The following is a 23419-nucleotide window of genomic DNA, read 5'->3' as shown; positions in this document are numbered from 1 at the left end:
GCAATTCGGAACAATCGGAATTATGTTGGCAGAGGTGCCGAGGGTTTCGAGATTGCCAAGAAGCAGTTTGGTCGGATTGTTCGTGAGAAGATGTTGCTTGAGTTGGTTGCTGGAGAGAAGGAACGACTTGCCGTCGTTCAGTTTGCTCAGGGTAAGGTTCAGTACTTTGGGCGGAGGTTGGAGATGAAGCAAGCTGATTCCTTTCGGAACTACCTGGTTTCCATTGGTGAAAGAGAAGCTGCTGAAATACCCATTGCCCCAACGGCGACTGATGTTGGAGCAGATCTCAGTCGGGACGCCTCCTCTTCCGGGGGAGACGCCATCGGATCTTCCAATGATCAGCCTGCCGGAGGTGGCGGCACTTCTGGTGCGGCGGCAGGTCGGGGTGAAGGTGGAGAGAGGGATCAGCAAGAAGGTGGAGCTCGCGGAAGGGGTCGGAAGCGACAAATTGTTGAGCCCTCGCGTCAGAGTGATTATGCCCTTAGCACCCGAAAGGGTGCGCCTGCTCGCCACTAGCAGGAGTAATCTTGAAGCCGGGGTGCGTCTTGTCATCGGTGGTGGTGAAATGAGAAACTGGAAAGAGTACTCCTCCATGTATCGTGGGGTGGGGGATAATTCTACTGACGCGCTCCGGCTTCTAGAGCAGGCTTGCTCTGATCGGCCTTGGAATTTTCTTGTTTGATCTTAGGGGTGAAAACGCACTTAGAACCCGTGTGCACTATTCGGTGCGTTTAAATACCTTGCACTATTCCGCTAATTTTGTTTGTACATCATTAGATGGATGTAGGATTTTTATTTGCGCGGAAGGAGGTGAATATTAGGCCACAGTCAACATGTTTGAATCCAATGATTGTAAACTAAAGGGGCATGGGTATGTATGTAAATACAGATTTTGCTTTTACATTTGAAGGTTTGAAAATTCTGAAATTTACAAATTACATCCCTACCTTCACCGATGAATCCCAACTCTTCCTTCGAGTTCTCAAGTATCTGAATCGTTAACACAACCCTAAGTCGATCTGTAATGCCTACACCCCGTTAACACAAACATTACAGAAAATATTGATGAATATTTATGAATTTAGCCATCAGAGATTTTGTTTCTTCATCATTTGTTGGTTGCTCATTTCACTTCCCTCCGTCAAGGAAAACTAAATCCCATTGTGATTACAAGATTTGAGTTAAGAATAAATAATAAAGCTAACACACGAACAAGATGTAATATAGAAAGTTGTAGATTTGTTGCATTACAAGTTTGTAACTAAAGACACTGACAAGACCATGAGAGCAGGAAAAAAACCCGAATAGAAAAGAGACAAAAGGTCAAGAAAAAAGGGAAACAACACTAAATAGTTGCAGAGGATTTGCAACACTGAAATCTCTACTAAATATTCTCCTTATCACAGTGCTTACTCCACAGGCTTACATCCTGAGAGTTATAGAATAAACTGAAGAAGAAAAAAAGATACCAACCAAGCTATCACCGGTGGGAACAAGAACAAACCCATTTGCCATTCTTCCACTCCTTATGAACCCTAAAACTATAAAATGGGTAAGTGATCTTCTCACGAGAATGAGAGAAATAAACGGAGTAGTTGCAGCCCTCTACAGAGATGATTCTTCCAACAATTATAACATTACACATCTACTTAGGGTTTTGTAGAAACTCACGCAGGTCGCGAGTGATTTCGTTTGCTTTCCTTCTTTTTCTCAATCACCTGCGATTCAAACACTCTAGAAATAGACGGAAGAGTTGGGGATTCATCGGGCGATTCAGACACTCGAGAACTGGAAGGAAGAGTTGGGGATTCTCGAGAACTCGAAGGAAGAGTTGGGGATTCAGACACTCGAGAACTCGAAGGGAGAGTTGGGATTCATCGGTGATTCACACACTTGAGAACTCGAAGGTAAAGGTAGGGTGTAATTTTGTAAATTTCAAAATTTTCAAACCTTCAAATGTAAAAGCAAAATTTGTATTCACATACATACCCATGCCCCTTTAGTTCACAATCGTTGGACTCACACATGCTGACGTGGCCTAATCCTCACCATTGGCGAGCAGGCAGCTGCTGCTGCCACAAATAAAAATCCTGGATGTATACTATGATGCTTTCAACAAGGAGATCATTCATGTTATTCAAAATAAGATAAGTTTTCGATTCTTATGATTGTATGTTTTCATATGATTGCCCATGATATTATATTCTGTTTTTCAACATCTTATTATATATTTGGTAATATGCTATGTGGGTGGACTATTCTTATGTTTTCTTTTTCATTTATTAGGTATGTGTATCATTTGAAGCATATTTTACTATTTGGTTAACTAATTAAAAAAATTTCATAAACTTATTGAAAAAAACTATAGGATAGTGTACAGGGGATGCATACCTTCCACCAACATTGATAATAATTTATAATGTAACATTTTTTGTAAGTCAATGTTGACATGCCAACTTAGCAAGTTCCATACAAGAATTTGTGGGATGCACTATTCTTTGTGATGGACATTCACATTCAAGTCATAAGTCTTCTATTTTCTCATATCTCGAGTTTGCCAGATTCAAATTGTCAAATTATGCATTTTCAATTAAATAACTTTACAAGCGTTTCATATATTTGGTTATATGAGTTTTGAGATTTCATATATCTAGAGATTTCAAATCTATGGAGTCATAATTTATAAAATTAAATGTTTGGTTGTGGAATGAAATCTGTAGATTCATCCTAAAAAGCTAATTGATCGACGTGATTTTTGTGAATGTCCAAATGTATAGTTTTTTTGAAATCTTTGGATTTCATCCTATACCCATAAATCTACAGATTCATCTCAGATTCACATTTTTAGTGTAAAAAGTGAATCTCTAGATTTCATGAATTTAGATATTTCAAATCTCTGGATTCATGTAACTAAACAGGCTCTTAACGGATTTTGCAAACAAGAAGTAGTAGCCTTGTTTTGAGGTACTCCATAGATTTTAAAAAGTAAAAGATAAAAAAAAAAAAAAAAAAAAAATACCTATGAACTATATTTTTTAGTTTTAGTTTTGCTCCCTTTTTCTTGAATTTTTTTTAGGATGAGGTTAAGCAAATCTCGTTAGTGTAGACAATGATTTGGTTGTTTTGCAATGCTTAGTGTGATTAGTCGATGCCATGATCAAATTTTTTTTTTTTTTTTTTTCGAATTTTGCTTCCAAGTTGTGAAGGTTCAAGATCAAAGTCAATGGTATTTAAGCCTATTATATTTTTTGGGGCACATAATGCTTTGTTGGATACAAATTTTCATTCTCATTTTTCCTCTATTAACATAAATCAATACGAAAAAAAAAAAAAAAAAAAAAAAAAGGAAAAAAAAAAAAAAAAAAAAAAAAACCCCACAAAAAAAAAAAATAAAAAAAAAAAAAAAAAAAAAAAAAAAAAAGAGATACTTTGGTAACTATTATCCAAAATAAGCCGTGAAATGATTAGGATTTGTAAGTGAATAGCTGTGAATAGTTTTGTAATATTTTTTAAATGGATGGGAATCCATGAAAGAAATAGACGGTGAAGAATATGTTAAATTTTCTCCTAAGTGCAAAAGAAGACCGCCATTGATTATGCAAAAGATAAGAAAGCATTACAAGTAATCTCCTGCACTTTCAAGATTAGCAAAAGCTTTGAAAGCTAGTGATTACCATTCAACACTAGCTCGAATAAGAGGAAGCTTATTTATAAGTTCAAAACCAAATATCTATAGAAGGTCACTTAAATGCTAAATTTTATATGAAAGAGATGGAATTCAATTGAATGGATTAAAAATCATATGCATAAATTAGAAGAAAACACAAAATCAGTAAAAAGCCTGTCAACTTTCCACAAAAGATTTCATCGCTATAGAGAAAATTGAACTACAAAAAAAAATTTGAACAAAGCTATGCAAAAATATGACTTAAGGGGGATTCAGGAGAGGGAAGTGAAATAAGCACACCTGGTTCATTTTGCCTAAAAAAATTGAAGGAGTTAATGTATCAATTCTAGTGCCTAATTTGGATCTCTTGAACAGGGTAGCAAGGGTCACGGCCAGAGACAGCCAACCGGCGGCACAGCACTCGCACTAAGTCCCAAACCCGCGAGAGAGAGAAGAAAGCAGAGCCAAAGAGAACCCGAGAGAACGGTGCCACGTTGATGCTTTGACAAAGAGTCCCTCCCATTATAGGTGAGGTAGGAACAAGAATGGTGTGATTTGTACAAGTGTCAGAATCTAATGGTAGGAATATTCTAGTGGGTCAGATATTTCTAGGGATATTTCTGAGACAAGATACTTTATAGATGTGATCCCGAATCTCCTCCCTCTAGAATGTGGGCAAGTGTAGCCCAAGTGTACAAAGTTGGGCTAGCAGGTGGCCCATGAATATTATACCATTGGGCCATGATAAATTGGGGGTCATTCTCCCCCACCAGCGACGCCCGGGTTTCACGGGAACCTCCTATATGTTCTGGAACCGCCACAATGCGCGGTCCCAACGCCGCCTCGGCAATCCCTCCACTCACCAAAACCGACCGGAGGCACCCACGTGCGCATTACCGATCCGCCATTATATGTTCCGCCTCCTTGTCATAGGATGTTGTTATGCTTGTAGGTGCCCTGAGAAGTCCCACGAAGGATCCTCGCATCTCCTGGAAGGCTCAACAACTGCATGGAAGCAGGATGGATCTTGAGCTTTGGTGGGAGGCTAGTTGGAGGAAACCTACCTACCTCACGTGAACGGGCCCAAACCGCCTGGCACCTTCGCAAGGACTGAATTGTTGGGGAGAACTCACCAGACCATATCCCCGGAAGTTTGTGGGCGCATCCTTGCGGCCCACTTCTTCATCTTCTTTGTGGCTTTGTCTAAGATGACTAGCCACGCCAACCTTCGGCTTGGTTGTAGGATTTTGGGCAACCGGGGGCATCACGCCGAACTCCTCTAGAGTTCTCGACCTCCTTGGCGGGCCTGGGGACATCCTCCTTGTCTTCCAAGAGTGCGCAAAGGGACGCCCCCGGCTCCCTTCTCGGCATGGGAAAGAAGCGGCCCTCCTTAGTCCCTTGTATCGTTGGGACCATACAAGGTGCTCCTTCCTCCATAATGCACACCTTGTTTAAGAATGGCATGGGTACGACCTGACCGTGCAAGAATTCCATGCCAAGCACCAAGTCGAAGTCGTCCATTGTCACGACCGACAAGTCCACGGGCCCAAGCCCCAATGTCATCCGACTCCCGGCAACTCCCCGATAGGGCGTGCCTCGAGTGACGCTAAGGCCCTCTTTCCTGTCGTTGAGCCCCAAACGCTTTGCCTCCTCCGTGAGACAAAGTTGTGGTTGCCCCGTATCAACATGGCCCTTGCCATTTTGCCGTTGATACGCACCTCTACGACATCAACCCCTTTGTTGATGTAGGGGCTTTGTCTTCCTTGGCCTTGATAGCACCAAGCGGCAAGATCCCATGTGCACCTCCTCTTCATCCGTGTCTTCGAGGAGTGCACTAGGGCCTTCCGTTTGGGCAATCCCTAGCCCAATGTGGTCCATCACAAAGGAAGCACTTGTCTTTGGGCTGGAATTTCTTCTTCTTTTCTTGCTTGCCACCCTCCTTGTTCGAAGATAACTTGTTTGTGCCTTCCCTGTGTGGTCGGCTTTGACCCCTTCTCTCCCCCACCTTGCCATTATTGCTCTTCTTGGCCTTAGACTCGTCCCTCTAAACTCTATTAAGGACTCGCCGCCGCTATAGCCGTAGCAAGATCTTGTACACCTCGACGTTGTAGCTCTTGCGAGGCCCAATGGAGCCCATCCATGAAGTCGAAGAGAAGTTCCTCTTCGGTCATACTGGGACCTCCAACATGAGTGTTGAGAACTCCTTCACGTAGTCTCGAATCGACCCCGTGTGCTTTAGCCTCTTGATGTTCTTTCGGGCCAAGAATGCGATTCTCTGGATAAAATTGTTTTTAAGCTCTTTCTTGAAGTCTTCCCAGTGTCTATGGTGCACGACCTCTTGCATGTCGTTGTACCTCGTCTCCACCATAGAGCTGCGGTCTCGGTGAGGTAGAGTTGCACGGTCTTGATCTTGGTAGACTCGTCCTCCATCGACATAGCCTCGAAATACGCTCCATGTGCCAAGGAAGTGTCAACCCCCGAGCACTCGCCCCGAAGCCAGGCGGCACCCCACCCGGGCCACGCCACACACCCCACCAACGGGCCCGCACGGCACCCACTCAACCAGCACACGAGCTCCACCGCGGCGACCCCACCACGGGGAAGAGCACAAGCGGGGGGCCCAGGGGAGAGCACCCAAAGGAACCCGAGCCGCCACCGGCCACGAGCCACGGCCGCCCCCAACGCAAGGGCCCGCCCGGCCACGCCAACCCACCCGCGAGACGGGCCCAAGGCACAACCAAGAGACCCGCCCGCGCCACCGGGGGGGGCCCCCACGGAGCCCCGGCACCAGAACGCCGGACCGCCGCACGGCCCACACGCGACAACCCAACGAAGCCGATACCACAAAGCACGGCCAGAGACAAGCCAACCGGGGACAGCACGCACAAGCAGCCAAAACCCAACAGAGAGAGAGAAGAAAGCAGAGCCAAAGAGAACCCGAGAGAACGGTGCCACTGTGAGCGACAAAGAGTCCCCCCCTATAAGGGAGGAGGATACAAGAAGGGGATTGACAAGGCAGAACAATGGTAGGAAATCAGGGGTCAGATATTCAGGGATATTTTAGAGACAAGATACTTTAAGAGAGATCCTTGAATCTCCCCCTCTAGAATGGGGAAGGAGCCATTAGTGTTATTAAAGTGGGAGATGTGGGCATGAATATTATACCATTGGGCCTATGATAAATTGGGCTGTGTCAAAGGGCTTCCACTGATGAGTCAAGATTTTTAATCGTGATGAGTAGAGATCAGTGCTCCTTTCACATTTCTTCATTACATATTAAGAGAGAGATCCGTTGGTGATACTTTGGATTTTTCTTGTCAAAATTCAGAAGTAAAACCCCTCATAATATTGATTTTGCTTGGGTTCAGTACATATTAAGGGTGTCAATTGCGTACCGAAACCTTTTAGCTCGTACCGAATCGCGCCGTCTAAAATCTCACCGTACCGTACTATTCAAAATTTGGTACTGTATATACCGAAACTGAATTTATTTGATACGGTTCTCAGTTTTAGGTACTCATACCGTCGGTATGTACCCGAATTGGTACCGTACCAAATTAAGGGACATAAATGTAATTTTATAATGAAAACACTTCACATTTACCCTATTTATAATTCCATATTTCAATTTTACATTTCGTTCTTCATTCCTCTTCTTAGATTTATTTGCTTTGTCACTCTTAATATCAAATTCTATCAATTGTTTGGTCGGAATTTCATTAGGATCTTAATAAACTAATAACAAAAGTGGCATGAGGGCATGGGTTTGTTTGTACCAAAAGTGTATCACACTAGATACTATGTTTAAATCGTTTTTTCATACTGATTTAATACCGAAACTATACCAAAATCGTTTCTTGTAAATACCGAAATCATACCGTATCGTGTAAATTCGGTACAGACAGGTACTGGTTTTCAATATTCAAACCAATCATACTGAAACTGTACCGAATTACCGAAACTGTACCGATTGACACCCTTGACTACTATGGTATAAATGAGCAGTGGTTTGAGATCTCGACCTTTGAAAAACGAATGACTGGGATCGAAACCTCGACTGAGATGCGCCATTGACGGCTTAAACTTCAGTGAGTAGTTGAGCGCATTGGGAGCCAAATCAACTTTAAAGACCGAACCCCGAGAATAACTCTATTTTATGGGAGCCCAAATCTTTTTGGAAGTAATGGGAACCGCAATCACGCTTTCCCAACCTCACTTAGGTAACTTCACAAAGCAGGCTCGCCTATCAGTTTCTGTTTACTGGGTACGCCCAATTCTCTCAATTCCGCTCTTCAGAAACCCTTCTTCTAGTATAAAGAGAAGTAATTCCTCAATGGCGACGTCTCTGCCGGTTTCTGCATCATCGACATCTACTTCTGGTCGGTATTTCTTAATTCTTGATGCTCTGATTGTTTTGTCGCGTATGATACTTTTAGTTTCTGTAAATGTGATGAATCAAGACACTGGTTAATTCATTAATTCAGGACTCGTAAATGAAGGATCGAAAGTTTCTTCTGGTGGTTTGGTGGGAGAGAATGACTTACTCATTGTTGGCCCTGGTGTTCTTGGATGTCTAGTAGCAGAACAATGGCAGAAGGTATTTCTTAATTCTTATCGTATTTAAATGCCGATTTGTTCGGAAATGCACTCTGTCCGTGCCCCTGCATTAGTACGGAGCCAATTGGAACACATCTGAACCATCGACAGGGGGAAGTTCCTGCATTTCGCCCCATCCCGTGTGCCTGTGTGAGCATGTTGGGGCGACGCTCCGGGATAAACTTCAAGAGAGGAAAAAAAAGAAGAAGTTGAATTGATAGTTGGAACTTTGATGGATTTTGTATTTTAGAATGTTTTTACTGCAACTCAATTCGTCGTTCATCGGTATATCCTATCTAAATGGATCCCGACTCTCAAATCAGCTCAGTTGGAGGTCATATTTGATAAAATGCCTAAGTTATGCATGCCTTTCTTCATCATTTCTTCGATAGTCATTTTAGACTGCTTCTGGCTGCTTTAATTTGAACCAAATCACTCGTTTGTACTGTGGGTTATAGCATCTCAAAGTTTCCATTGAGCATGGCCACATTGACTTTTCTGTAGCTTATGATACATATGAGTCAAGCATTATTCAATTGTTTCTTACTTAATCCCTTCTAGTTTTGATTTCGGTCTCAATTCTCATCCCAACCAAGTTTATACATATGGTTTTAATTCACTACCTAGCATTCTTGCACCATTCATCACAAATGATTATATGATTATTCTATACTGTTGCATCTTAAATTTAAAGGAATAAATCAATCACGCAGCCTTTGGAAGCACCTCTCCCCTTTATCTATCCTATTTTAATTCTTTGTCAAACATCATCCCCTACATGAGATCTTCAATAACTTCAAAGAAAACTTATTCAAACCCATGGGGTTCACATTGTCATGAAATTGATTGGATTGACACCAATCCCTCCAGCCTTGACAGAATGCAAGACAAATATCTTGGCTAGAGAATGAGAAATGAGCAGGAAAAAAAAACCTTTTTTTAATAAAAAATAATTCTACGTTCAATACTTGCCCCTTTGACAACAGTATATAAAAGACTCAAAAGATAGATTCTGGCACAAGTCTATAATCGGCTGGGTATTTGAAGAAGAGAAACATTAAAGCCTAGGTAACAACAATGTATATGTTCCTTGGGGAGTCTAACATGGATCCATGAGGGAGCATATGAAGTCTAGAGCTAACATCATAGTAGGTGGGCCTTCCAAATTGGGTCAATAGTTGAAGGATTGGAGGTCCATCTCCTAAGAATCCATCCAATCCAAATGGGAGAGACTGCTGCTTCAGAAACCAACTGTAGCAATGTCATAGAGACTATCATCTAAGAAGGATTTGTCTATAGCCATAACCACTCTGGAGCACAAGGTAGGATACATCTATTGGTGGGTCCAAATGGATGCAATAGCTTTCTTCCGAATAGAAGAGGCAACTGCATAATTAGCAAAGCATCACCTAGGTGTCCAAGTATCTTGGCCACCTTCGATGCCTAGGTGGGTGCCTTCCCATATTGTTGGTGTCACCTTACTTTTAAGACCCTCTGCAACTCCATGGTTTCCTTGAAGACCATGGTCCGAGTGGAAGACAAAAACACATGCTACAACATCCTCAATATCAGTCCAACAAAAAATGCAGTGGGGGTGAGATGGGGATATCTTGATGTAGGAGAAGAGATTGGGTGGGGAGGCAAAGGTTTAAGGTTGTCCAAGCAATGAAAGTGCAATGGGGGACTTGGCCTTTGGACCAAATAACCTATGAGGTTACTTACTAGGAAACTGAAATAGACTCAGAATAAAATTCCAGTATACAACCTGATTACCCTATTTTTGGTCCATAAAATGGCATGTTAAATAGAGAACCCATGGGATCAAAAGCCCAACATATAGATAACCCAACCTTAGACTTATTCAGGCCCAATTTAGTGATGAAATAAAATACTTGCTGATATGGAAAGCTATTCAAGAACTGAGATTTTACTGATCTATTTAATCTACATAGAATGATTTACTATAGTCTGTAATTAGATCTGTAAGCTGATCATCCAAATGAATTGTTGTTTGACTGATTTAAAAATTTTCCTAGTTCTAGAAGGACTTCTATATCATCAGATCCAGCCCTTGGATCTGGCTGATATTTTTAGACGATTCTAGGCATAGAGTGCTCATATGGGACGGTCTGTTGATCTAGCTTGTTAATTTGATATAACTAATTTCTCTTGATTCTGGAGTTACCTACCCTGTAATTGATCCTGTTTTATTGGTACTGGTCTGTATATATCAGAATCACATTACAAACACCCACTGGTACTGGCCTTCTTAAAGTCTCTCTCTTCCTTACCACTCTCTTGCAATCTCCTCTCTTACCATCTGGGCTTTATACTTCTCATGAGGCACTCCCTCCCATGGGCCCATTTGCTCATTTTAGGAGATGCCACTACACATGGTCATCGTGTAGATTCCTCCTCCATTGAAATATTATCTAACAACTAATTGACGCATTCTCTCTCTATCCTAGATGTATGCCTTGTCCCTCTATACCCCTTGTAATTAGAATTACATGTGTGGTGTCATTCTTGTTATTCCAAGCCTGAGGTAGGATTTGAAACTCAGATTAAATGTTTTTTTCTGGACTTGATCTTGGTTATATAGTGATTTTCTCCAATCTAAACTTGTGAATCTCATGAAGTCTATGCTACTGTTTGGACAGGAACACCCAGGATGCCAAATTTTTGGACAGACAATGACAAAAGATCATCATGACAAATTGATTAAAATTGGGATCAACCCAATCTTGAGGGAGGTGAAACCAAGTCACCAGTTTCCTTATGTTATTTTCTGTGCTCCGCCTTCCCGGACTGCAGATTATGCTGGTGATGTCAGGTATGGACAGGGTTTGATTGACCGATGTCTACCTCTTTGCTTATTGAATTGTACGTCGATTCTGATTCTTTTTAATGCGCTTATGACAAATTTGTGCCCATATATTACAACTTACAAAGATATGTTCACCATTGAGGGATACCTTCAATTTGGTAATAGATGTGCTTGAATTGTTGTAGCGTCTCTCTTTGTGTCACATGAACCAAAGTTAACTACTTCTTTCTCGATTGATTAGTGAATTTTCTGAAACAAGGTAGCAAGAACTCCCTCCTCCCTTTTCCAGGTTGAACTTATGTAACTTAGGGCACTGGCATAATAGAAATACACTATAAGAGGAAGAAACAGGGTCCTCCACCAACAGTCTGTCTTCCTCGTTAAAGCTATATAACTGAATTTCAAATCACAGAACAGTAATGCTTGTAAGAGGGATCTACCATTTGGCCTCTTAAAATGGTCTTGCTTTCTCAAGCTTTTGCCTCACTATACACTTCTCAGAGATTTGAAGCTTGTTTGATTACTTTTGTAAGAGGTTAGATGGCACTTCTATTGTTCTCATTTGAAGGAGAAAGTGGGCAGGGGAACACTTGCTTCTTTCTACTTAGCTATCTTTCACAAACAAACTTATGAAACTTAAATTTGAAGCACTAGTTCTAATGAAAGCTTTGATTAGAGAGCTTAAGCTGATCCTTGTTGCTGTTATTTGATTACTTGGTATGAAGAATGTTGAAGACATCCTTGATTAACACCAGAACTTTGCAGTACTCAGCCTAATTTTCTGTCTCCTAAAACGTGGTATAATTATATTCTCAACTCATAAAACCTTTACAAAAATTTAGGCATTCTTAATACTCCATGGTTGTTTAATGGTGTGAATGCATGATTGGTCCATGACACCCCTCCCCAAACAGATGGACAGCAGATAAATATGTACAGGGTCAATTTGTCTTTAATGCACCTTTGCTGGCATTTGATGGTTGAATTATGTACAGGATGGCTTCATCAAACTGGAATGGTGAAGGCTCCTTCTTGTTTACATCAAGCTCTGCTCCATATGATTGCAATGATAATGGGCCATGTGATGAGGTATTTAATTTATTACGTTCTTCTACTGGATGCCAAAAAATTACATTTTCTTATTCTTAAAGAGGTAGTTTCTTGTTATGGTCAAGGTCAAAGCATGTTGATGGCAAGAAAACTTTGTCATTCTTTGCAAATAGCTGAGAACAGACCAATACTTGTGGTCATCAATTCTTATGATTCTCAGAAATGTAAGGCCACCAAAGCCATGTAGGAAATAAGATACTTTTACATGCATGCTCAGATTCAGAGGATCTGCAGTTATTTGGCCATGCACTTCTTTGGGTGGGGGAATCTAAAGTTTTAATAGCCATTGTGTGTTGCTGATTTTCAGAAAGTGTTAAAAAACAAAAAGTAAAATGGAGAGGTTAATGCATCTTTGTTTGCTTATGATGACAAAAACCAAAGGAATTTGTTTCTTCACTGAAAATATGTAACATTGCTCAAAATGGGGTGTTTTGCCAGAAAATTATAAATTAATCCTTAATGTGCTGTATAATGCCTCATAATGCAACAGAATCTTTGTCATATTTTCAAACCTTACCAAGGATTAAGGAATTGTAACTTGAAACCCTAATAAGGTGTTTTTTTTTTAATGTCTAGAGTGACCTTTAGAAGTTTAATGTTAGGTTCTTTGTTATATTGTTTTATAATTATATCATGAATCATGATAGTTGCAAGGTAGTTCTAATGGTTACTTTTGGGTGTTACCGCTCAGGATTCACCAGTGGTGCCTATTGGACGAAGCCCAAGGTCGGATGTCCTTTTAAAAGCAGAGAAAGTAGTGCTGGACATTGATGGTTGCGTTCTTAGATTGGCAGGGCTTTATATATCCTTATTGGTGGTAGTGTACATATTTTATTATATTAATATATTAATGAGAACTGTCACAGCATTAACTATATAGTGTTGCCTTAACCATATATACAAGTCAGATAGAGGTCCACATGTTTATTGGTTGAGGAAAGGGACTGTTGAATCTCATCCAGATCATATCCTCAATCTTATACACTATGAGGTATTTCTCTTTGCTGTTATTCATTTTCGTTCTTGCAGTTGTGGTTGATTTTGGTTACTTTTAGCGTCTTGTTTTTCAAGTGTGCACTTCTGTCTGATTGGAAATATATAGTAGAGAAGGAAATGGAATTAAAATAAAGGAAAAATAAAATAGGAATTTTTTAATCCTTTCCGGAAATTCTTGTGTACTTGAAGTTTGTAATCAAAAGGTTACTTCACTTCTCAACCAAATTACTTTGACATGTAGGAAATATAATAGGGCTAATCTATTTGGAAGATTTAGTCACTATATTTGATAATATTATAACTGCAGGGTAGGGTTGGGAACTCTTAATATTTAGAAATGTGGGTTTGGGAACATCTGCTAACACAGTATTAACAACAGACGTGCAAAAAATCAGGTTCATTGGAAGCCATAAATGTCAAAAATCTCCAAATACAAGATGCAGAAAATTCATTTTGAGGATTGATGGAAATTTTAATAAATAATACATGATATGTCATGTCACAGTACCTTGCTTTTCTGTCCCACAGGTTAGAGTGCTGTGATCAAATGCTAAATCATTTTTGAAGTCCAAAGAATGCATCCTTATTGTCTCCTTGCTGTTATGATGATTCCTGATAGTGTTTGGGGCTGTAATTAAGCCCAAAGTGGGAAGAACTGGGACTGGCAATTGGGTAAAATCAAATTTAGGTTAGCTGGGAAAGTTAAAATTTCCTGATTTTTCTAGATAAGAGATGGTGAAACCAGTTATCACAGTTTGTAGGGGTCCCATGGCACTGGAGGCAGCCCAGATGCTGGGTAAAATCACCTAGGTTACCATGGAGATCAACGAGCCTGCTGAGGTGATCAAGGAGTCTGCCTATGTGACTGCTTGGCAACCCTGGGCAGAACAGGTCTGCAATCCACATCAACCCACGAACCAGTGCTATTCTGGCAGCAGTGGCATATGAGAGTAGAAGTAGGAAAGAGAGGCTTCAAACCAACTTGGATTCATTCCAAGATTTCAGTTCAATCATGCTGCAGAGAATGGGAAAAGAAATGTCACAAAGTTCAAACATATTTTCTGCCTTCCAGTCCAAAGCTCGAGGTTGGAATGGATTTATTTTGAATTTCTTCTCTCTGTAGGAAATATGTATAAGTCTATGGTCCTCCAAAATCTGTCACATCAGGGTTAAATAACCAAGCCTTCCTAATCATCCATGGGTAGTACATCACACCAATAGATGTCCCTATACTCAACAAACTGTAAGGTTACTAAACAATGCTGACTAAATAGAGTGTGGTCTGATCTACCAAAGCAACTTTGTACAGATACGGATGAAGGTCTATCTTAAAGCCCAATCATGAAATGGTGCTTTAGGAACCACATTTGTACAGAATGCCACCGTAACAGTCCCTGCCTACTTCAATAATTTTCAGCATCAGGTCACCTGCGTGAAATTGCTGAGGCCTACCTTGGTTCTACAGTGAAGGAACCTCATTCCTACAATTTTTGTTGTATTTAAAGAAAATTCTAATTCCCACGCTTGTGTATTGAAAATCTTGATTCTTTTCAAACTTTGGTTTATCAATATTTACCTCACAATATTCAATTGGGTGTCACTTTACTGGTTCTTGAACTTCTTCATTACTAGCCTCTTTCCAGGGATCACTCACTTCCTTGACATTTTCAAATTCTATTTCACTTTTCTTAGCTCTGATGTAAAGGTTACAAGTTGGGCATTGATAAGCATAATGCCTAGTGCCATTTAGGTATTACTCAAACTTTTGACTGCCCTTTGAACTCTCCATTGCCAGATCCTTTTCTTGTGATCTTTAGGTGTGAACCGGGAAAGACTGTTTCCTCAGGTGCAGGGCAGCAGAGACAAATACAGCATCTTTTTGTTATCGGATTTTCTTGAGAAAAAAACTTTCCTTAGTGAGACCAGTATTTCCTCTTGAATGTTGCCTGAGATATTTTTCTAATTCTAACGCTAATTGGGAGGCCTGCTGACTGAATCTTTGTGTGTAGAATCATCTCCTTTCTAGTTTCAGGCTTATGGCCATTGCATAATTCAGAATGGGGCACCTTGGGATTGTCATTCGTGTTATAGTGGACCATTAATTCATCAAACTTACTCATATACTCAGCAGTAGACATGCACATGCTGGCTGCCTAAGAGTAACCATCTACTCTTTGTTGGCAGCACCCCGTGCTCATCTAATACTGCTTGGCTTGCCCTGTAGATCTCATTTTGATGTGAGTCACGACTTAGAATAATGGTCCATGTCTGCAACTTAATCCCAGAGGCTTTTGGATCAAGTCTTCCATCATGTATCTTTCAATCCATTTTAGTTATGTCACAGGGCTTATCTGATCTTGCATAATGAACGTGCTATCCAGCACCTCTAATTTGTCATCATCCTGATCATAAGGACGAGGGGTGGATAGCTAAACCTATGTCCTTTATAGGGCTCTCTACACGAAGATTGACATGGCTGGTCATTAAGGATTTCACTCCCGAGTTCTGTCCTGTTTTTCAACATCATCCTGCTGAATGCCATATCTATAAAAGCATGCTTCCAGCACTGCTTTTGCAGTCGTAAGAGCTTGCACATGCCTGTCTTTGGTCTCAAACTGGTTTTGGATCTCCTCCAATCTGGTATTTATGTAAATTAACTGTTCATCCAGAATATCTGAATTCATTCTTCCTGTCTGAGAGTGCAGTTAGTATTTTATTTCATTATGGGTCAACGTGCAGTACTTGAAAAGCTTTTAGGATGATGCTGCAACTAGAACCTGCTCTGATGCAAAATCTGGTGTAGGACAGGTTGACTTAACACAAAATTCACAACAGACATGCAGAAAATTAAGTCTAGCACTGCCACAATGATGAAATTTTAAGATACAAGTGCAGAAAATTCAGAGGGTTCATGACAATCCATTGAAGAATATATAATAGGTCAGTACCTTCCTTTGTTGGCCTGCAAGTTGGAGGGATAATGATCAATTGCTAAGTTGCTACCAAACTCCAAGGACTTTGTCCTTAGTGCCTCCTTGCTAACAATGATGAATCCTAACGGTCTGTGGGGCTACAGTTTTAAGTCCAAAGTGGGGAAAACTGGGAGCGGTATGAAAGTTGGCATAAATCAAGTTTAGGTTAGAGGGGAATGCTAAATTTCCTTGAGTTTTTCAGTAAAAAGATGGTGAAACCAGTTTCGAATCCACATCAAACCACCAAGTAGTCCTATTGGCCCAAAGAGAAAGGAATAAGGGCTGAACAGCTGGGTGGACAGAGAGGGAATAGCCTATGAAAAAGGGTGCTTAGTGTAGAAGAGGTTTGGCTATCAACCCCTGATCGTGTTTTCCAAACCCCATCAGGTTTTGATGATGGAGAATGGAGATACGTTGCAGCAAGCTGCCAAGATCTAGGGTAGCAGCAAACTTACTTGAATGCAGAGTAGCTGCAGCAGTCTTGATGGAAGGGAGTCACCAACAGCAACCTTTGGTGGTCCTTTCAACAGATGCAGCAGCCTTAGATCCTCAGCACAAGTGTGGGTCGATTGGGAGAAGAATAAGACAAAGAAACAAAGATAAGATGGATTAGGGCCTCTCAGCCAGGTTACTTCAGCCCTGGGGGGTTTGGTTTGCACCAGCCAGGCCTTTCAACCTGTCATTGTCACTTAGCAAATAAAATAACACTGCTCAATGCCATTTCATTCAACTCAATAAATCATGGTGGGCCTCTGATGGCTTTAACACGTGAATAGAAAGCCATGCTTTTTTTGGATGATGAATAATAAAATTCATTACCAAAGGAGAGAAGGGGGAGGTGAGAGAATACAAGAGAAAGACAAAGATGCAGTGCCTACAAAGCCAGCAAGACACAAACTAAATCAACAAAGCAGGGAAGAGCTAAACACAAAAAGAGCCTAAAAACGGAGGCCCAAAACAAGAAACTGGACTAGCACTATTTTTTTTTCCCTTTAATTTTCTTCTTTTTCTTTCTAGTGGATTTAAAATCGATGATAAAGCCTCCGTCAATGCAGTAGTGCCCTTTGGTGAAACGATTGCTCGCCTACAACCATCGCGATCTGAAGTATGCAAGGGAGAGGGAGAGCTAGTGTTGAAGGAACCCTCAAGCTCAGTGTCAAGAGGCGCAACCTGCTTGCAATCGATGGAGTCCTCATTGGGAGGAGAAGGACCAGCATTACTGACGGTCTTGCTTGAGGGGATACCACCCCCTGTGACCTCCAAACATTGATACTCATGGTTACCAATTACTGGGACAACCAGAGAGGTGGGAGCCCTCAATAAGATAAAGAGATTTTAAGAAGTTAGAAATGCCCAGGTTGGACGGAAGAGAGGGAGGGGAATACAGGCCCAGATGAAGGCGAGATAGAAGGGGAGGGTTGGGCTCCTCAAGTTATGGTAAAAATATAAACTAAGCTTGCTATGTCTTAAAGATAGAAACTAAAAGTTAGAAAAACTCCTTGTAAGGCTGAGACTTGGATTACGAGTGATGACACTAAAATAGAAACCATATAGTAAAAACCAAGTCTAATTAGAAACATGGCCTACTTTTTATATCTGAAATTAGAAACTGAGCTGAACTTCTAAATCCCAAGCATGGACAAAATTGACCCTTACAAAAAGTCTTCACATGATCTGGTCTTAGCCCCTACAGGATCTTCATGTAGCAATCACAAGAAGGCGAAATAAGGAATTGTCACTCTGTTCATGGGAACATTGTTTTAGCTTGTTTTTCTTCATGTTTTGTCCTACACCAGGGCTTTGTCCACACCAACTTGGACTCACTCCAAGGTTTATAGGGAGTCCCTTATGTTGTAGACAATTGGAGAGAACCTCTCAAGTTCCAACAGCTTGTCATTTCTTGCATTTCATAATATGTTGTCTTTTGAAACCCAAAATGAAGAAGAGAAATAACTTTCTAACAACTACACCAGTGACCAGTTGGCTTTAAAACATTAATATATAGCATTTTTTTTTATCGGTAAAACCCTTTTTTTCTGTTGGGTTGGGGGGGGGGGGGGGAGGAATAACTGCCAGGACATTCAAACTCAAAGACTTACTGGTGAACATTGGCTTTAAGAGCACCATGGATCACCAAATTTAGTTGCTAATGTGCAAAAGAAAAGAAAAAGAAAATTACTGACTGCTAACTATTTATTGACTAACAACTAAACCCCATTAAAAAGAAGAAGAAGAAGAAGAAGAAACTAAAGTATTAGTAGATCAAGGGAATATCCCTGCAACCTTGTAGATTGTCTCCTCTCTACAATCACTTGGGTCCCATTCACATCTTCGTTTAATCTTCTAGAATATAATATTTCTAAGACAAACAATAAACACCAAAATAAAAACAAACTACTTTCTTTATATTTTGTAAGTCTCTTAGGTTGGCTTAGAAAATGATCTCATTACAATATTAAACCCAAAGATATTAAGTGCAAGGTCAATAGAACCCAATGAACATTTAAATTAAGCCTAATTTAAATAAATATTAAACCATAGGTTCGGTTAAACCAAATATACTAAATCAAACACAGAAAAAGTGGCCAATCTTCTCTTTGTGGTGGAATCTGTCTCAGAATTACTAAACCGAGTTGATTCTTGTTCCACAAACTGTGCCGGTTGATGCATTCACTAACACTATAATTAGATCACAGCTTCATCTATTGTTTATCTTTTCCCCTCCCCTTCTGTAGTAGCTTGTTTATGATGATTGGTTGTAAGCAGCTTATTACATTTCCATCTTTAGGGCCCATCTAGTGTCTGGAAGAAAGCTATTAGAGAAATGATTCACAAACTGTAGCAAAACATCTAGTTGATATTTTATACATCTGCAGCTCTATTTGGCTTCCATACTCAGCGGTTCCTAGAACCGACCTAGGTGCTAGAAAAATTGGATGCAAGAAATCAGTGATTTTTCTGTCTTCTTCATTGCAAAACAGGATGCAGCATCTCTCTCAGTTGCGATATTGAAAAAGAAACTCCGTGGTCGTATCTTCTTGGGTTGTGACAATCATCCTTTATCAAGGTTCTTTTTCAATGATCATGTTTTGATATTTACTGCTCTATTCACAACATATATTGTTTTCTTTCTTATAAAAACTGAAAATATATTACCAACCTAAAATTTTCTTCTTTAAGTTCCATTATTTGTGGCGTCATTTGTGATGCTATTTACAGGCAAGAAGTAATGGATCTGGTGATGAGGAGCGGGAAATTTGACCAAACATTTGAAAGGTTTACAGGTTTGCTCCATGTTGACAATAACGTCTAAATCAATTATCTATGGGCAATTCAGTTTGGCATTCTGAAAGCCTTTGAATAATTTCTTTGTATGCAGGTACTGATGATCCTTTAGGAAAGAAATTAAATAACTCAAAAACCCGTACAGAAATTGGTTGGGAACCAAAATACCAAAGCTTTGCCCATTTTCTTGGGCTACCAGAATAGGTGGAGGCTTTTCAATTCATTTCAGGGATTTTTTCAATTGGTTGGCATTAATGAATGTTGAAAAAATGTTACTGGCTAAGACTAATTTGGAGCTGTCAAAATTTGAAAAATTTGCATTTATAATATCTTCCGCAGCAATACACAGGCAAGATTCCAGGGTGCATTAAATTGCTTTACGTTTGTTGGAAATAGACAGATCTGGAAAAAGATGGTAAGAAATACTAGAAGTTCCTTTATGTATTGTATACTGAGCACTTGTGTAATGTTTCTGATAGCTTCTTGAACCACACAAAATAGTATTATGCTTTTCAATATTAGCGGTCATTGGATTAGGATATCAAGTTCAATATGAACCTCCAGATGAATGGAGGAAAAACATTGTGGTTCCAATTTAAAAAAATAAAGGAGATATTTAAAGCTGTAATAATTATAGGAGCATTAAACTGATGAGTTATACTATGAAATTATGGGAGAGAGTAATTGAAACTTGTTTGAGACACTTAATCACAATTATGGAAAAACTAGTTTGGGTTTGTGTTAAGAAGGTTTACAATGGAAGATATTTACCTAATTAAGAGACTTTTGAAAATATATAGAGAGTGTAGGAAAAATCTTCATATGGTATTTATTGACATAGGAAAAGCTTATAATAGAGTTTTTAGAGCATTAATTTGACAAGTACTAGAGAAAAGAAGTGTTGCAATTAAATATGTAGACATAGTTAAGGATATGCATGATGGTTCAGTAACAATTGCAAGAATAGTGGGGGGGGGACAAAGTGATGAATTTCCAATTATAGTTAGGTTATATTAAAGATCAACTTTAAGTCCATATTTATTTGCACTTGTAATGGATGAATTAACTAAAGATATTCAAAACGAGGTCCCATGGTATATGTTTTTTGCTGATGATATTTATATTGATAGATGAGACTCAAGTGGGGATTAATACTAAGTTATAATTATGTAGAACAATTTTGGAATCAAGAGGTTTCAAATTAAGTAGAATGAAGACATAATATTTAGTTTGTAACTTTAGTCATGATTGGATAGATGATGAGGTGGTGAAACTTGATGATAAGGAGATTCTTCAAAATGATTCTTTTAGGTATCTTAAGGTTCAATCATAAACAAAATAGGTGATATAAATGATGATGTTTCCCAAAGAATTAAAATAGGTTGGATGAAATGGAGAAGTGTGTTTAGAGTCTTGTGTGATCAATGTATTCCATTAAAGCTTAAAAGAAAATTCTATAGGACCATCATCCGACCAACTATGATGTACAGTGCAAAGTGTTGGGCTATTAAAAAACATCATATAGATAAACTCATTGTAGCAGAAATGAGAATGCTAAGATGGATGAATGGTAAAACTAGGAAGGATAAGATAAGGAATGATCATATTAGAGTTGGTCTGGTAATTGCTCTTATAAGTGATAAGTTTTGGAAAATTTGTTTGAGGTGGCACAACCATGTTCAATGAAAACCTATAAATGTCCATGTACGGAGAAGTGATATAATCTAGATTGAAAGAACTAAAAGAGTTAGGGATAATACCTAAGATAACCTTAAGAGAAGTGGTGATAAATGATATGCATAGTTTAGATCTTGTATCAAAGCATGGCTTCAAACAAAATTGATTGGAAGGCAAGAATCCATGTAGCTGACCCCATTTAGTTAAAACAAAGGCTTATTGTTATTGTTGTTGTTGGATTAGGATATCAAGTTTACTTCTGTATGAAGTTTTTTGGAAAAATTACGTGATTAGCTACTTTTAGATTTCCCTTTACAAAAATAACCATTCAATGTATTATTACTTAACAAAATTAGCTAAAATTAAGTTTGCATTTACAAAACTAATCAAAATAGTGGTTTTTCATTCCTTTGGACAATTTTAATCCCTAAAATTAACCAAAACAAAGAGGAAAAATTACTATTTTGTTCAAAATGAAAAAATCACTAATTTTTCATACCCTTTGGGCGTTTTCATCCCCATATTAGTATAATAAATTTTAGGGGTAAAAATGTCATAAGGGAAAGAAAGAAAGAAAGAAAAAAAAAACCTATTTTGGTTAGTTTTGTAAATGTAAACTCAATTTTAACTAATTTTGTTAAATGAAACGTTGAGTGGTTATTTTTGTAAAAAAAACCTAAAAGTAGCTAATCACGTAATTTTCCTAAGTTTTATTCCTCAGTCTGCAATACATATGTGTATCCACTGTCATAATTTGGATTGGAACATCCATGACTGATTCAATCAACCCTATAAACCTCTCAGTTCCCCAATCATCTTAAATTTCTGTCTTTCTCAATTTTTTTTTTACCTGAACATGAGGTGAGACCTCAACATAACTTTTTTCAAACTCATAATTCCACTTTATAATCCCCACCATAGATGCAAACTTTAACTCATAATTCCACTTTATAATCTCCACTATAGATGCAAACTAATATTTCAAATTCTGTATTCGATGATTTTGATCATGTTTGTAGAATTTGTATGCAAAATCAGTTTGCATGCAACTGTTTGAGTTCCTAGCTGTGACGTTAAATTGATGAACTTGTAGTTGGCGTCATTCCTTTTGAGTATTAACTTGTCAGAACAAAACAAAACATTGAATAGGTATAGCCCAGCAAAAGCCAAACCTAATTTTTCGGTGATTTGGTAATCTTTCCAAATCCCAATAACAAAACATCATGGAAACTGATAAAGACATTTGCAGAGGATCTGGAAAACTTCGTGCTTCATGCCTGAATTTTTCCTTTCTTTGTTTATTTCTCTCAATTAACAACGTTTATTTCTTGAGATTGCTTGTACCGACTCTTTTGATCTAATCATTTTTTTTTTCAACAAAAAAAAAAACCCCATAAATTGAATTGTTTGATCCCAATTGAATATACTGGAAGGATCAATTTCAAGGTTTTTGGAACCGATTCTGAAGCAGAAAACTCCGAAGTTCTAAGCATGATTTGAAGAATCGATATATAAAGACTGAGGGCAAAATCAGCGATTCCATATAATAGGTACAGACAAAAGGTAAAATAGCCAAAATAAAACTTATATTCAAAGAAAATGAAGGGGAATTTAAAATTCTTAGATGCATGAAGCTGTGTCAGAGTCTTGTTGTGAGGTTCAAAAGAATCAAAACCCATCTTAGATTCTAATTTAAAATTTTAGGGTTCTTGGCAATTAGAAGAGTTGAGTGTCACAACATCATCAAACCCATAAAGAAATAAGAGCTGAGAAGGACTTTACTAGAGGATCTGAATGTGATTGGTTGAGAAGTCTATTCAGTGAACATTAATAAGAGAGACCATTTAGCTGTTCCATCTGCTTCTCTCTTTCTCCCGTTGCAACATTTTCTGCAAAGAAGAAAAGAAATTTGGAAGGAACCAGAGGCTGAAAGAGAAGAAGAATCTCCTCCCGTCAGTTGCTAGTTCAGGAGATGGGAAAGATTTGCTTCTTTGACTGTGGTTGTGGTGGTGGGGGAGGTGGTTGTGGTGATTGTGGTGGTGGTGGAGATCAGAGTTTTGATGTAAAAGGACTTCTCTTGCTGGTTGTTGTCACTCTAGCACTGATGGTTGTCTGTATCCCACCACCACGCAGACGACGGGGGACTGTCATCGCTGTACAACGCCTGGCATGAGGGGAATGAGAATTCACAATCTTTGCTTGTTCCTCTCTTCTCTTTTTCTTCTTATTCACTGCTTCAAGGAAGAAATTAAAGAATTTTTTCTACTGCACTGAAAGTTTCTGATGACA

General features: G+C 39.2%; 1 protein-coding gene across 1 annotated transcript; it reads left to right on the top strand.

Moving 5' to 3' along the window:
* The first annotated feature begins 7838 nt into the window (after positions 1 to 7838).
* On the top strand, positions 7839 to 20144 carry EMB2799 (NAD(P)-binding Rossmann-fold superfamily protein). The gene is made up of 9 exons (XM_089161564.1): positions 7839 to 8046; positions 8152 to 8264; positions 10924 to 11096; positions 12086 to 12179; positions 12892 to 13003; positions 13103 to 13191; positions 19150 to 19235; positions 19388 to 19452; positions 19548 to 20144. Exons 1-9 carry the CDS (start codon positions 7851 to 7853, stop codon positions 19655 to 19657), a joined length of 1038 nt encoding a protein of 345 aa, XP_089017690.1. The 5' UTR covers positions 7839 to 7850; the 3' UTR covers positions 19658 to 20144.
* The last annotated feature ends 3275 nt before the right edge of the window (positions 20145 to 23419 follow it).

The sequence above is a fragment of the Hakea prostrata genome, chromosome 7 (assembly GCF_041222555.1).
Source record: "Hakea prostrata isolate BN-2017 chromosome 7, UWA_Hpros_2, whole genome shotgun sequence".
Lineage (NCBI taxonomy): Eukaryota > Viridiplantae > Streptophyta > Magnoliopsida > Proteales > Proteaceae > Hakea > Hakea prostrata.
The sequence above is the reverse complement of the archived record's forward strand: the minus strand, read 5'-3'. Positions and strand labels throughout refer to the sequence as shown.